The 14,665-nt window shown below is 40.5% G+C and overlaps 1 protein-coding gene across 1 annotated transcript; it reads left to right on the plus strand.

Moving 5' to 3' along the window:
• The first annotated feature begins 2,076 nt into the window (after positions 1–2,076).
• On the plus strand, positions 2,077–13,005 carry HEY2 (hes related family bHLH transcription factor with YRPW motif 2). Its single transcript, XM_039854407.1, has 5 exons — positions 2,077–2,324; positions 4,264–4,342; positions 4,468–4,551; positions 6,852–6,933; positions 10,920–13,005. Exons 1-5 carry the CDS (start codon positions 2,242–2,244, stop codon positions 11,603–11,605), a joined length of 1,014 nt encoding a protein of 337 aa, XP_039710341.1. The 5' UTR covers positions 2,077–2,241; the 3' UTR covers positions 11,606–13,005.
• Positions 13,006–14,665: the final 1,660 nt, after the last annotated feature.

Genomic DNA, 14,665 nt, shown 5'->3' on the forward strand with positions numbered 1-14,665 from the left:
CATTTACACCAGTATAGTGAGACAGAACTCTTAATTTTTTTTCAACGACGATCTCAGGTTTTGCCCCGGTGTTTGGAAGCTCCCGCTAATTTGCTCGTGTGGCAAACGTTAATTGCACCTGTAGGTGTTCGCTTAAAGTTGTGAAGGTCGAGTTCGCGCCAGGCAGGCATTGGCGCATCTTCCCACTAGATGGGGTGGCCGACCTGCGAGCGTGCAGTTCATGGTTCGCTGAGCCGCAGGGACAGGGAGCAGAGTTGCGTAGTAGGAGGTCGGAGCTGGTGTGGTGCCAGCCAGCTCAGCTCCGCGCAGCGCACTCAGGACGCCGGTGCTGCAGCCAAGCAGAGGCCCGGAGACCCGCCCTGAAGCCAACAGCCGGGCTGGAGGGAATCACCGCTCCCGGCGGCCACCGTCCTGAGCTGACCCGCTTCAGCCCCGCCAGGCCCCGCCTGGCCCCCACCGACTGTGTGCTTTGCCCCGGATTAAGTTTCAAAAGTCAGGATGGAACGTTTCGGGTTTCTGTTCACACGGTTATTGAAGGCACCGCGGTGGGGACGGTACAAAAGAGACGAGGGTGTGTGGGGAAGGGGTTTTGTGTTTTAATGAGGGCTTAACAAGCTGGCTGTAAGTGCTTCCAGCTCTCCTCCTGCCCAGCCCCGCCCGGGCCCGGTCTTTCACGTCGCATCCTTTCCTCTTCTCCCCGCCCCGCATGGGTCTGTGTGGGGAGAGAAAGGAGTGTTCAAAGTTTGAACACCCTGAGCAGATCCCCAGAAAAATATGAATCGGTCCGTGGCGAAGGGTGGTGATTGCCAGACGCCCCTTTCTCAAAGGCTTTTCTCCACTAAGCACGGAGCTGTCCCGGTGCAACGACGGCGTCTCTGGCTGGACATCGACCAACCCGCCGCCCACTTCCCGGTACCACGGCGCCGGAGAGAGCAAAGCGACCGCGGAGGCACATCGACGTAGCCGGTTCAAAAATACCAGAGCATGGAGGGAAGGAGAAGCTTGAAAACATGTTTTGAAAGCACATCTAGACTTTTTACAACCCACGCTGTCCAGCGCACTAAAAACTGGACACAAATTCGAACTTTAGAAAACAAATTCAGTTTCCAAGAGCGATATTTTCCACGTTCGAGATTCTAATTAAATCTAGTGCAGTGACTGCAAACACCAGGGAGAGTGGGAAATTGAAATTATCTGGATTATCCAAGCCCGAAAAACTAAAATTGTGTCCTGAAATACCCGTATTGTTGCTCTAGTCCTTCCTGCCACCAGAGTAGACACAACTCCAGCTCACGTTCTACTCAGCAGGATCAGCTATCCAAACCCCTGTGGCCAAATGGTAATAACTGATTTAGAGCAAATCGAAAATCGTGTGGGGGCCAACCTCTCAGACCCTCCGACCGCCAGCGGTTAGGTACCTGGTCGGGGAAACTCACGTCCTTATCTGTTCACAGCCCAGAGGCCGCGGGAGTAGCCTCGAGAGTTGCCAAGGAGAAAAGTAACTTTGATTTAAGGTTTTCGAAAACCTCAGAGGGCAAATGTGACCGCCAGGGTCAACCGGTCAGCAGTTTTGGTCCAGACAAGGGACAGCCGAATGGGGAGGCTCGGTTTCGCCACGGCGCCTCCCGACGTCACAGACGCTCGCTCACATTCAGCCACGCGCTTGGGGTTATTCTTTAAACACAGGACTGAAACTCTACCCGCAGACGGCGGGATACGAAGGACAACCAAAACCCGAGGCCTAAGAGCCCGCCCCGCGCCGGCCCGCCCACGCCGTGCCCGCGCCCTGGTCTGCCCGCTTCCCTAACTAGAGATAGCCTTGCGCTCACGCTCGCCGCGGTGTCTCCCCGCCCGCGCGAATCTCCCAGGCCCCAGGTGTGAGGCCGGGTTCCCACGCCTCGGCCCGAGGCTCGCGGCGGGTTTGGCGAGCGCGGCCCCGCCCCTTCACCGCAGCCAATCGCGCGCCACGCTGGCCCCGAGGGGGCGGTGCCCGCTGGGGGCAAGAGCGCGGGAGGCGGATGAAGTGGCCCCGCCCGCGCAGGGGGGCGTGGCTGGCGCCTGCTCTTGCGGCAGAGCTGGGCTGCGGCGTGGGAAAGAGCCGCGAGGAGCCGACCGCGCCGCCGCCGGAGCCGCGCCTGCCTGGGCCCAGTGAGGGAGGGAGGAGGCAGGCAGGGTGGGCGCTACGCGCCGCTCGGAGTCTGTGGCTCCGGCCGGGCTGCGACCCGCGCCGTCTTTGCCGCGATGAAGCGCCCATGCGAGGAGACGACCTCTGAGAGCGACATGGACGAGACCATCGACGTGGGAAGCGAGAACAATTACTCGGGGTGAGCGCGGGCTCGGCGGGAGCTGCCCAGAGCCCGAGGCATCGGGGAGCTTTGTGCACGACCGGCTCCTTGGAAATCCCGAGGCTCCTCTCCGCGGCGTCCTAACGGAGATGGGAAAGTTTTGCCCGAGAAACTTTGAGTAGTGGGTGCTCATGGAGAGTTCGTTGGGTGGGGCGAGGGATGTTGGTTTTTATTCTAGGGGTGGGGCGCAGAGGACCAGGGACGCGACCGAAAAGTGTGCAGAAGTTGGCGAGGGAGGGTCCCCGGCTGTCAGCGTGGGGCGCACGGACAACCACGTCCGGACGAAGGGCGACGCCCCCGCCATTGAAACTGTATTTGGGAGCACTTTTAAAATGGGCGAGGCGAAAAGAAAAATAAATTGATATTTTATTTTTTAAAAGACTGAAAAGATAACTTCCTTTCTGGGGAGCTTAAAGCAGTTTGCGATGTCAAGACTAAGTAGGTCGAGGTTTCCAGGTTGACCGTGTGTGACTTGGCTGACGGGAGAGTGAGTGACAGATGTAAGGATCCTTTCGGGCATCATCTCTTTGACTGCTTGAACTTAAGTCTGGAAAAGATCTAGGTCGTGATCACAGAAGCCAGACCTCCACTTTCCAGTGACAGAGGGAGATTACCGAGGCATTTTAGTGCCAAGGCGGGTCAAATGATAATTGCTTCTAATTGGCATCCCCACAAGCACCTTAATTATTTATCTGCAGCTGTCACTCAAAGAGCAAAATTCTTCCTACCTTTAGAAAACTTTCAATAGTATTTTTCTTTTAATGCTGTTATTCTAATACGTACAAACCAAAGTTTGAAATCAGCAAGAGCAAAGATATTTACAGGAAACATTATTTGCAAAGTACCTTCTAATTAAAATGTGTCATCTTTAAAAAATGAGATCAGAAAAATAGAAGATGTTATGTGAAAGGCGAAACCAGTTGAGAAGGGGTGGGAATGAGGGAGACAGTTAATTCAGAAATAAGATCCAGAAGTGAGAAGGTGAGGTAATAAGAACCTGGTGTGTGAAACATTTCTAAAATGAAAGAACAAATAACAGGAACCTGGGGAATTTGAGAACATAAAGAAGTGTAGAATCCATGAATTATGAAGAGTAACAGATACAAACTAGAAAGGATGGTAAAAATTCAAAGTGACAAAATAACGATTTGATTGAACTTTCAACATAAAATATCTTTTCATTAGGAAACTCAAGATGAGTTGCAGCTCCTAGAGGTTTAAGTTTGTATTGAGGACACAAAGATACCCACATTTCATTTTCAAAGTAAAACGTTTACCTAGAAGTTCATCTAATTTGAATTTTTCTATCAGTGACATTTTGGGGCATTTTGTTTTAGATTAGTATACAAAACATTAAATTTGTCTTTTTCTGTTGTGAGATATGACTAGTTGAAGTTTTCAAGTAGTAAGATAACTTCTATTTATTTTAAAGATCGCATCTAGTGACAGCAGTTTGACATGTGATGGCTGTGTATCTGTTTGATAGTGGTGCTAAACATGGCCTTTATTTTAAAATAACTTTGCTTTGTTCAGAGTATCTGACTGGAGTGAGGAGGATGATACTGTTAGAGATTAGCTGACTTTTAAGAAACATTTATGAGTGGAACTAAGAAATACTAATATCTAACTTTTCACCCTACCCATAATTATTTCACTGGGAATAAAAGTTTAGGGATGTTTTTGTCAATGGATTTGGCATCTGGATTACTCATTAAAATTTTTTTAAAAGGCAAGATTCCTACCTAAAAAGATATAAGGGTTAAAAGCAAATTATGTTAAGAGTAAAGCAAGAATTAAGAATAAAATAACAAACCTGAACTGTGCAACTACTTTGAATATTTAATAAGTACCATTAAGTACCCAGAAGGAATAATTGTTATGTTAATACAGCACCTGACATACTCTTTCTATTTCATAGGCAAAGTACTAGCTCTGTGATTAGATCAAATTCTCCAACAACAACATCTCAGATTATGGCAAGGAAGAAAAGGAGAGGGGTATGTGATTTTTTTCTTTTTATTTCATATAATCCAGCCTAATGTTTAACAGTTATGTTTTTCTACTTTGAATAATTTTATTTATGTATTCGTAAACTTTTGTTGCTCTGCTTTCTTTGGGATAGATAATAGAGAAAAGGCGTCGAGATCGGATAAATAACAGTTTATCTGAGTTAAGACGACTGGTGCCAACCGCTTTTGAAAAACAAGTAAGCTACCCTCACCCCTGACCACCCCACTAAAAAGCTCAAAAAATCTGATTCTCTCATCTGGGAATGTGGGTTCTTGTTAAACCTCATTAAAATAATGGCGTATGTGCCCTGATCTGGCATAGAGCAGTGATTTCAATAAAATGCTTTGTTGTGGCAAAACTATTAAAACCATAATCCATCGTGAAGTTGAAAAACATTTCCTTTCTTGAGCTTATTTTCCCCTTAAGGGTAACAGTGCTCATGCTTTCTCTGTTCTTTCTATAAAGACCAGTAGTGGTTTTGTTTAAAACCAAGCTGTATATAGTATCCTTCAAAAAAAAAAAAAAAATGTGTGTGTGTGTGTGTGTATATATATATATATATATATATGTATTTGTGAAATTTCATTTTTGTCTCAAATAGTTAAAAAAAAAAAAAGTAACCTTTTTATTTTAAAAATGACCAAAGTCCAGAAAGTAACATCTCTAGCTTCATTTTCTAAATAATAGTACTAAAAAATTTATTTACCAAGCCATTTGGTTTCATTTTTGATCCCTGAGTTAACAGAATGATTTTCAATTTACAGTATCTTTTTGGAAGTTTGGTAAAAATCAAAGTAGCTATATGCCGCATTTCAGAATTCAGCTATTCCTTTACAAAAAAAAAAAAAAATCTGCATACTTAAAAGAGTAGGAAACTAAATATCTAAATATGTCGTTTTGGAAAAGTTGTTTCTTCTCCTGCTGCCATGGCTAATGGCACAGATTTCTAAGAGCATCTTTCAAAGAATATGGCATCATACCCTTGTTGAAAATACTTTCAATTTAATTCAAATAGAACATAAGGCAGCAGTTGTTTGTTTATTTCATTTTGTTGTTTATTTCATGGACCACTAACATTATAAAGCAAGCCCTACAAAGCCCTTGGAAATTATCCAGGCTGCAGTTTTGTTATTAGTCACTTTCACTGAAGCTACTGTTTCTTCGTGGAAAAATAGAACATTGACAAAAGTACAAGATGTAATGGGTTATTGATGATACATTTTTAAGAGAAAAAAAGCCACCATTCTATTAGTTGAAACTCTTTATGAGATAAATATAATATGGAAGTTATTGTTTTGATTAGTAGCATTTTCAATGATAATAGGCTGAAAATGAAAATACCAGTAATCAATGATGTTTTTACTTTGAGTACTGAAATGTCTACAGTTTTAAGGAACAATCAGTTTGGTGATTTTGTTTTTTCTTAGTATGTTAGATTTTTTTCTTAAATATAGACTTCAAACAAACCTTAAAAGCAAAATTCAGCTGTTTGGCAGTTAGTTACTATAAACACAACTTTCTCATTTGCCGAGCTTGGCTACCAACCCTTAGTGAGCTGGCCCTGTCACAATATGATTAGAAGGGTGTTCTTTCCAGCAGTTTAAATAACTGGCGTTCTCACCATGTACTGGTGCTGATAAGTTTCACAAAACAAGCAAGGCATAGGAACCTGGAGTAAACTTCAGAAAAACATATTGATTTAATTATTTAGCTCTTTCAGGAAATTAGAAGACACCGACAGCACTCAGATAGTTTGAGGTGGCAAATTTTTATTTCAGTTGGTCTCCAGAGGTTGCCTTGTTTTAAAAAGGGGAAACATAGGAATATATTTTCAAGGCAGTTTTTTAAGAACTATTTTAAAGGATTCAACTATCCTTAAGCATTTCTGATGCTTACTAGATAAATAGTAAATTATGCCTTCTTGTTTATGATCTTGGAATTCACAGTGACACCTGCTGGTAATTATTGAGAAAAAAACATTAAAAGTCCCCTTTTTTATTTTTGGTTCTACTTACTTAAAGACTTATTAGAATTTTCTAATTTTAAAAAATCTACTTTCAGCAATAATTTGCTAAGATTCTATCTCTTTATCCTTCAGAGTTACATTCAATTGATCTAGACCAGCGCTATATAGGACTATTGTATGTCCTACATAATTAGGTAATAAAGTATATTATTAACCAGAGTACTGGCTGGATGCAAAATTTAAGATTTCCCCAATCGTAATATTTTTGGTGAGTGATCTTGGGAATATAGTTATAATTAAAAAATTATTATTATGCCTTTTAGTTTTTAAAAGTTAAAAAGGGAAATATCTGTCATTTGGTGTGACATAGTAATTTGTGTTTTCATGTAAAGTTTGGACAGAATTCAGATTTTTCTGTGAAAAAATTAAACTTACAATATTTTAATGAGAGGGAAAATTGAAAATCCAGTATAAAATGTTTCAAATTAGTTTCCATAGGACTTATAAGACTTTATTATTTGTTTATGCAGGGATCTGCAAAGTTAGAAAAAGCCGAAATATTGCAAATGACCGTGGATCATTTGAAGATGCTTCAGGCAACTGGGGGTAAAGGTAAGTAGATGACCTCATTTTTTTCCTCCCCTTTTCATCTTTCTGTTTTTCATTTTTTCCCTCTAGGATTATAAGGAAGTCATAGTTGAACAGTTCTTTAACAAGCTAAGATAGGAGGTCCCAGATTAAAGCCATGGAAATCAATGCTAATGGCAGGATTGAACTCGTGGGAAAGAACTTCTGGAACAAAAGAAGCACTTGACCCTGGGCTTGTGTTTGCTTTCATAATACTGTGGGAGTAAAGCTTCATTTACAGCAGCCTGGTCAGAGATTTGTTTGGGACTTTAGAAGCACATGCTAGAATCTGTACAGAAAGACAAACACAAACATCTAAACATAAACAGGAGGTTAGAGGCAATCTTTTTCTTCTTTCCCTTCCTCCGAAGCCCCCATTAAACCAGATCTAAGACTCACTAGAATGCAGCTATCCCAAAAGAAGTGACTTTAGAATTACTTTCATTGCTGTTTTCAGATTTTGGTTTGTCTTGGACTTAGACCAGACAGAGCATTTGAAGTACAGGTAGTGAATCTCTACTGGGAACTGTTAATAGAGTAGTCATTCCTGCAGAGAGCAGACAGGAGCAAACAGGAGCAGGTGCCCTGGAAAGATGTCCTCTATACCGGATAATGATTCAGGGAACAATTGTCCAGGGGGTCTGGGACAGATTCTCACTTTATGCTAAAAACAGAGTCAAGATCCTGAAAGCTATAATATTCATTCAGATTTCACTGTTCTGTTTCTCACACATCACTCAGACTGAATTTGGCCCTTTTGTATCTTTTCCACCCTCAGGCAAGCCTTTACTATTCATCTTAGTGAAGGGTGTTATTTAATATATTTGACAGCTGGGAAAGGACAGAGTATCACAAGTTGCTAAGTGCTGCTGCACCTACCCACTGGAGGCTTCTCTGTGCTCAGCATCAGCCTTTTACTATGTAATGTCACAGTTTGTCCTAGATCAAAGCAGAAAAAGAGCATTGGAGGGAAGTGGCTGGTTCCCAAGTGGTAATGGAAGTATTTCAGTATTTAACTCTTCTATGGCCATACTGCTGAGGACATGTGGAACACAACCCTGATCATCACCCAGTCTTTCTCTGTGTCAGGTTGGGCGGGGGGTGGGAGGAGGGCGGTGATCATCATACAATGAAGCCCACATGGTGTGAGTTACCCTTGGTTACACCTTCTCAAGGAACTTTCCTGAATGAATGGGCATGGAACTGTGATTTTTACTCATTAAATGTAACCCTAAGGATAAGATGCAAACATTCTTACGTAATGGAGAAGAGGACTGGATGAAACCTTAAAAGCCAAGAATCCAGCCCATCTTGGCCACTGCCTCACCTTTGACCTGAGGTAGAAGTACACTGCTGTACTGCGAGGCCTGTTCTAGTGCTCTGAGGATTAAAGGGCCCTTCAGCCCCATAATTCTGTCTCTACACTTGCTACCTTGCTACTTCAGGATATTGGGAGACCTATTGAGTTAGTGGTGGTGCAAGAAAAGTTGCTTGATTACTCTGCCTCCCTTGGTATTGTTAGCCACAAGGCTAAGATTTCTTATCAGTGTTTCAAATATTTGGCATGAGCTATACTTCTAAAAGAGTAATATTGTTCTTATGCCCTGTTATAAAAACTAAGTTCCATCTCAGTTGCTATTCTTGGCTACCTGAACAGCCCTGAAATTCATCCCAGAATAGTTTATGTACAGACATTTCCAAGCAGGCTCCATACAAGTAGCCTGACTGCCAGGTTGTTAAATAAATCATTGAGCAGGAGAATTTGTGGACCTTGGGGAAGGAGGACTGGCAATGTGGGCTCCCATTGTCCAAGATTCACAACTGCCATAGGGGCCTCATAGTGTAGTGGTAAAGAGCATGGACTTTGCAGTTGAGTTGCCTGGTTTCATATCCTGGCTCTGCCATGGATTAGCTCTGTGACCCTGGGTAAATTGCTAACCCTCTCTGATTGCTAACCCAATTTCCTCACCTGTAAAATGAAGACTGTGCTAGTGTCTACTTCACAAAGTTGTTGTTAGTTTATTCACTTAAAGCTGTAGAACATTGATGGCACAGATTATGTGGTATGGACCCATGTGCTATCATTTTTGGCCCAATATCCATTCAGAAGAGATAGCTGCTCATCGTCATTTCCCTCTGTATTCACCAATAGGATAGGAATTACATAATTTATATTCCTTAAAGTACAACAGAGAACTCAGCCATATACAACAACATATAGCTGACAAACTACAAATTTCAATTATTTCATGCCTGCTCATGAAAATTCTCAGAAGCCCCTAGGGTTCCAGTTCTGTTGTTTCATTCTTTACCGTAGTTTCTAAAGAGGACTTAGGAGAGTAACCTAAATTTCTAAATCCATTTGGGTTTCTGAACTCTGTCTACTCTGACGATCACCTCCCTCCTTCTCACATGGAAGTCAGAATCTGCAGACCCTCATGTGAAATCCCTCTGTGGAGGCAGCAGCTTTAGGAAGAGCTTTTCCTCCTGATCCCAGGGACTTTGTTGCTAACTAGGCCAAAGTCCTGGGATACCTATTTTTGTTGATCTTCCACATTTCATGATATTCTCTTATATCATCTTTGTGCTGTTTTGTTACATTTTAATGGTATATCTTTTTTCCCCAAATGTCTTTTTGACTTCCAAATTTCCATTGGAATTCTAGCTTTAGGATTTTGAATATTGTGACTACTATTTTCCAAAGTGCTTTGATTACAGAATAAGATAGTCTAATTAGTAATAGGTGATAAATAAAGTAGGTAATGCTTTGATCTGCAAAATCATAAAAAAAAGATAATATAGTAAATGCCTTACATGAAAATAACCTTGTCTGAGTGTGATATTTCTCATTTATGTATACACACATTTCAAAAGGGAGTAGACTAAACTTATAATTCGAAAATTGTTAAAAATACTTGCAAACAAGAAAGAATCTGAAAAAAATATGTTCGTATATATTAGAGGTCAGTCATTCAAAGTAGTGACATTTTCCCAAATGTCTGATTATTATTATACCCTAATTTGGCACTGATAATAATCAGATATTACTGTTTCTCTATTCTAACGTATTAACTTTGGATAAAAATAGATTCTCATAAATATGACCCAGCTCCAGACATTTTTATGGTAGTAACCTTAGGCATGAATGCATACACACTGACACAGTTAACACACTTTTTTCTTGGGGGATGCCAGAAAAAAGTAAACTAACCAATGAAAAAAATACATTTAATCTTCAGGAAAACTATAAGTTATAGTAATCTTATATCAGTAATGCAGTCTTATATTGCCTAATAGAAAAATAAGATCTTCAAATTGATAACCCCAAAATTTTTTAATCATTTTGTTTTTGTTAAATTTTTTCATACAAAGTGATAAGATGTTTTTACTTTGTTGATTAAAAAAAAAACCCACTATGAGTCAAGGAGCATTTTTGAATTTGTTAAGATATAATAAGTGATGTTAAAAGAAAATTCCCTTTTTTAGAAAGTCCCAAGGCTGCTAAGATTAATTTCACATCTCTGTTATAAATGCCAAGAGAGTGAGAATGTTTCAGATAAGCCCTTTAATCTCCAACTTGTATGACAGAGACAGAGAGACTGGAACTCTCTTTTACCGAGAAAAAGTTTACTAGGAATTTCATTATTCACACTACAAAAAGAGATATCATTTTTTTTTTTCTAGAAGTGTTTGAAATGAAGATGTTCTTAATTTTTTCCCCCACTATGCTATTTGGTTGCAAGAACAACTGTAGTATATAACTGCCACGAGTTGTCACACATGTGAATTGCAAAGTACACTTTCTTAACTTCTACAAAAATTACAACCATAAATAGCTGGCCACGTTTTCAGCTCATTCTACTTAAATCTTCTGAAGGACGGAATAGCACATGGTGATTAGTCAGTAATTGGATCATTTTTTTTCTCTCGCTCTCTCTCCTGGCCCCCACTCTGCTCAAACACCCTTTTAGGCTACTTTGATGCACATGCTCTTGCCATGGACTTCATGAGCATTGGATTCCGAGAGTGCTTAACGGAAGTGGCGAGGTACCTGAGCTCGGTGGAAGGCCTGGACTCCTCGGATCCACTGCGCGTGCGACTGGTTTCTCATCTCAGCACGTGTGCCTCGCAGCGGGAGGCGGCAGCAATGACGTCCTCCCTGGCGCACCACCACCACCCGCTACATCCGCACCACTGGGCGGCGGCCTTCCACCATCTCCCCGCAGCCCTGCTCCAACCCAACGGACTCCACGCCTCGGAGTCAACGCCTTGTCGCCTCTCCACAACTTCAGAAGTGCCTCCTGCCCATGGCTCTGCTCTCCTTACGGCCACGTTTGCCCACGCAGATTCCGCCCTTCGGATGCCGTCGACGGGCAGCGTTGCCCCATGCGTGCCACCCCTCTCCACTTCTCTCTTGTCCCTCTCAGCTACTGTTCATGCGGCTGCCGCAGCAGCCACCGCAGCGGCTCACAGCTTCCCACTGTCTTTCACAGGGGCCTTCCCCATGCTCCCTCCAAACGCAGCTGCAGCAGTGGCAGCCGCCACAGCCATCAGTCCGCCTCTATCAGTATCAGCCACATCCAGTCCCCAGCAGTCAAGCAGTGGAACAAACAGTAAACCTTACCGACCCTGGGGGACAGAAGTGGGCGCTTTTTAAGTTTTCACTGAACTTCTTGCAATAGTAACCGAATGTCCTTCATTTCAGAGTCAGCTTAAAACCTCTCTGCACCCTGAAGGTAGCCATACAGATGTCTACAGATCCACAAAGGAACAATAAAGCTATTTGAGACACAAACCTCACAACTTGGAAATGTGGTATTATCTTCTTTTTTATTTTTTTAAGGCAGCTTGGTTACTGACATCAGCAACTTTTGAAAACTTCACACTTGTTTCCGTTTAGAATTTTCCTGGAAGATGTATAGACTGTACCATCCAACAGTGCATCAGTATGTATCTGAATTAGAGAAGAAAAATGCCCTTTCTGAATTCTCTTGAAACTAGATGGAAAAAAAAATTTGTGTTTCATAAGTGCCTGAGCTAGTAAAGTTTTTTTCCTAAACATGACATTGCACAAATAAAGAAGAGCATAGTAGTTAGATTAAAAAAGGAAAGGGGCAGAAGTCTTCGGTTAGGCTGCAGATGTACAATTCCAGACAAAAGTACTCTTTTGAAACCAACAGGTTTTTATTGGCCAAAAGGATTGCCGAAAATAATTTTCAAATTTAAGGACCTAATTTTATCTTAATTTGCTTTCTTCTTACAGACTTGCCAAGTGGTGATATTCAGTAACGCATAAGCAATTATTTCATCAGTGCTCAGATTAACAAGTATTTCTGCCCTGCCTGTAAACCCCCAGGCACTTTTTTTTTCATGGCTCAATATATGGTGCTTCTTTATATAAACTACACATTTAGAGAATGCACCTAGGAACACTTGCCCACAGAGGCTGTTTGATTCATGCCAACCTGAAAACTCCAGTTTGTAAAAGATTAATATATTCAGTTTTATTTGGACTATTTTTACATACGTATCCTCTTCATTTTGTCCTGATAATGAGTACTATCTATTTTTGTCACCTTTTTGGAAGAAGTTCCGTTTCTGGAGGTGATGAGACAGGGAGAGAGCATTGGAAAGAGAAGAATCACGATTTTTAAAAGCTCTTTGTCAAGCTCACAATTGCCTTTGACCCTAAATCAAGATGAATGTATGCAATGGGATGTATATAAGTTATTTTTGTCCATGCCTAGACTAGTGCTACATAAAAGTGTTTTGGTTTTGTTTTGTTAATTTGTTTAATGACAAAATAATCTCTTAATACATTGAAATTAAGCACGGAAATTTTGTTTGAAAGGTAATGACACAGCATGTATTGTTATGCACTTCATTTCTCTGCTGTGTGGAGAAAGCAATAAACATGAAAATGTTAAACATTATGCAAAATTATACTTTTAAATATTTGTTTTAAAATTACTGTACCTAGTCTTTTTTGCATTATTTTGTAACCTTTTCTATGCAAAAGTCTACATAACGCTAATTAAATGAAGTCCTTCTTGACTATTTTTATGTGGATGAGTTGCTTTGCAGAATGGAAAGTTGTTATGAGTTTCAGGCAAGACCTTCCTTCACTAACAAGTTTAGCCATGGCTTTTCTTTTTCTCTTTCAAAGTCATTTGATGTAATTCATAGCTTGCTTGAAAATAGCATTTATCTGAGCTTGTAAATCAACTAAGCATAGGTAGATATGTCATCATTTGGAGGCAGGAAGTGATCAGTTTCCTCTGCCTTTATTCTTAACCATGGTTCTTGGAAAAGTGCAAATACAGGATCTCTAATAGTATACTGAACATAGGCTAATAAGCAAGAATGTGTCATACATTCTGTAACTCAAAGAAACATTTGTAGAGTGTTTTTAAAGGTATAATAGGTATATATACATATACCTCCTGACGATAAATTCTCTGTACCTACCTCAATGAAAATTTATTTTGAAGCTGTAGAAATTACACAGATATCATTCCTTCAGTGAAGGCTGAAAGAGGCTATTTCAGAGTTCCTGGAGCTATTGGGCCAAACATATGGAAAGAATAAAAATGAATATTTTTATTATGCATATTAATTATGCTCAAAGGTAAAACTGGGAAGCTTCTTAAATTAGTTTTGAAAAATCAAGCATATAGTTTATCTAATTTCTTCTGTCTGGAACTGTGTAAAAAAAATGAACAAAAACATCACCTTGTTCCTCCTTTCCGAAGCTCTGTGGTTATTATATCTGTTAACTCTGATGGAATTAGGTAGCAAAAGAAAATAGATTTAATAGTATTTGAAGTTTGCTTTTTAATCATGATTTGTGGTCAACTGGCATAGAAATCATTTTTATTTAGGATCTAATAGCTGATTCTGTGCCTATTGTAATGTCAGCATTTAACGAACTTTTGGAATGTAAACCGTTTTACAGATCAGAATTTTTTTAAATTTTAATTCAATATTAAGATAATACACCTGCTTTCCTCCTTTTCTCTCTTTTCCTCCCTGACATTTTTCTTCTTCCCAGGTACATATGTGGTATTATTTTTCAGTTTAATTGATTAAAATATTTGCAAACCAACTTGCCACATAGTTGTTAGGGGTTGTCAGTGTTCCTAAATATAATCATTGTCAGTAATTTTAGTCATATAAAATTAATTGATCCTCAGTCAATGTTTCACATCATCAGCTTTTAACATTACATTTTTTTTTTTTTTTATTAACTTTACCATTGAGTTTTCCATATCTGTCAAATGTGTTTTGAAAGTGGTGTTCTACCTTTAGGTGTGATTTTCATATTGCTACCAACATGGGAAAACAATTTGTTTTTATATTTCAAGGGAAAAAGAATATTTAGGATTTGATTTATCGGTGGTTTTTATATGTGTAAAAGTTAGTTGCAAAATTAACTCAGGATTTTTGGTAAAGGAAAAAAGGAGTGGGGAGAGAAAAGGAGAAATTTTTAGAAATTCGTTCTTCCCCAAATGTTAAAAGCTATGTGTATGCCTCATTAGTACACAGTTTTGCATTTCACATTTGTGAGCCATGAGGTATTTATTGAGTAACTGCTGTGTACCCAGCACTGTGCGGTATATGTCAGGTTTCCAATGGTATGTAGTAACACATGAAAGTGTGATCCTACCACCTGACAGTGAAAGGTATGGCTGACACCCTACTTTTCACAGGGACCCTC

Source organism: Pteropus medius, unplaced genomic scaffold (assembly GCF_902729225.1).
Source record: "Pteropus medius unplaced genomic scaffold, Ma_sr-lr_union100, whole genome shotgun sequence".
Taxonomy (NCBI): domain Eukaryota; kingdom Metazoa; phylum Chordata; class Mammalia; order Chiroptera; family Pteropodidae; genus Pteropus; species Pteropus medius.

What these genes read in the sequence shown, in the direction of transcription:
- HEY2 (XM_039854407.1), top strand. Translation starts at nt 2,242, where the DNA reads ATGAAGCGCCCATGCGAGGAGACGACCTCTGAGAGCGACATGGACGAG. An exon ending in AGCGAGAACAATTACTCGGG is followed by an intron (nt 2,325 to 4,263) that starts GTGAGCGCGGGC and finishes TCTATTTCATAG; the next exon opens with GCAAAGTACTAGCTCTGTGA. An exon ending in CAACCGCTTTTGAAAAACAA is followed by an intron (nt 4,552 to 6,851) that starts GTAAGCTACCCT and finishes TTGTTTATGCAG; the next exon opens with GGATCTGCAAAGTTAGAAAA.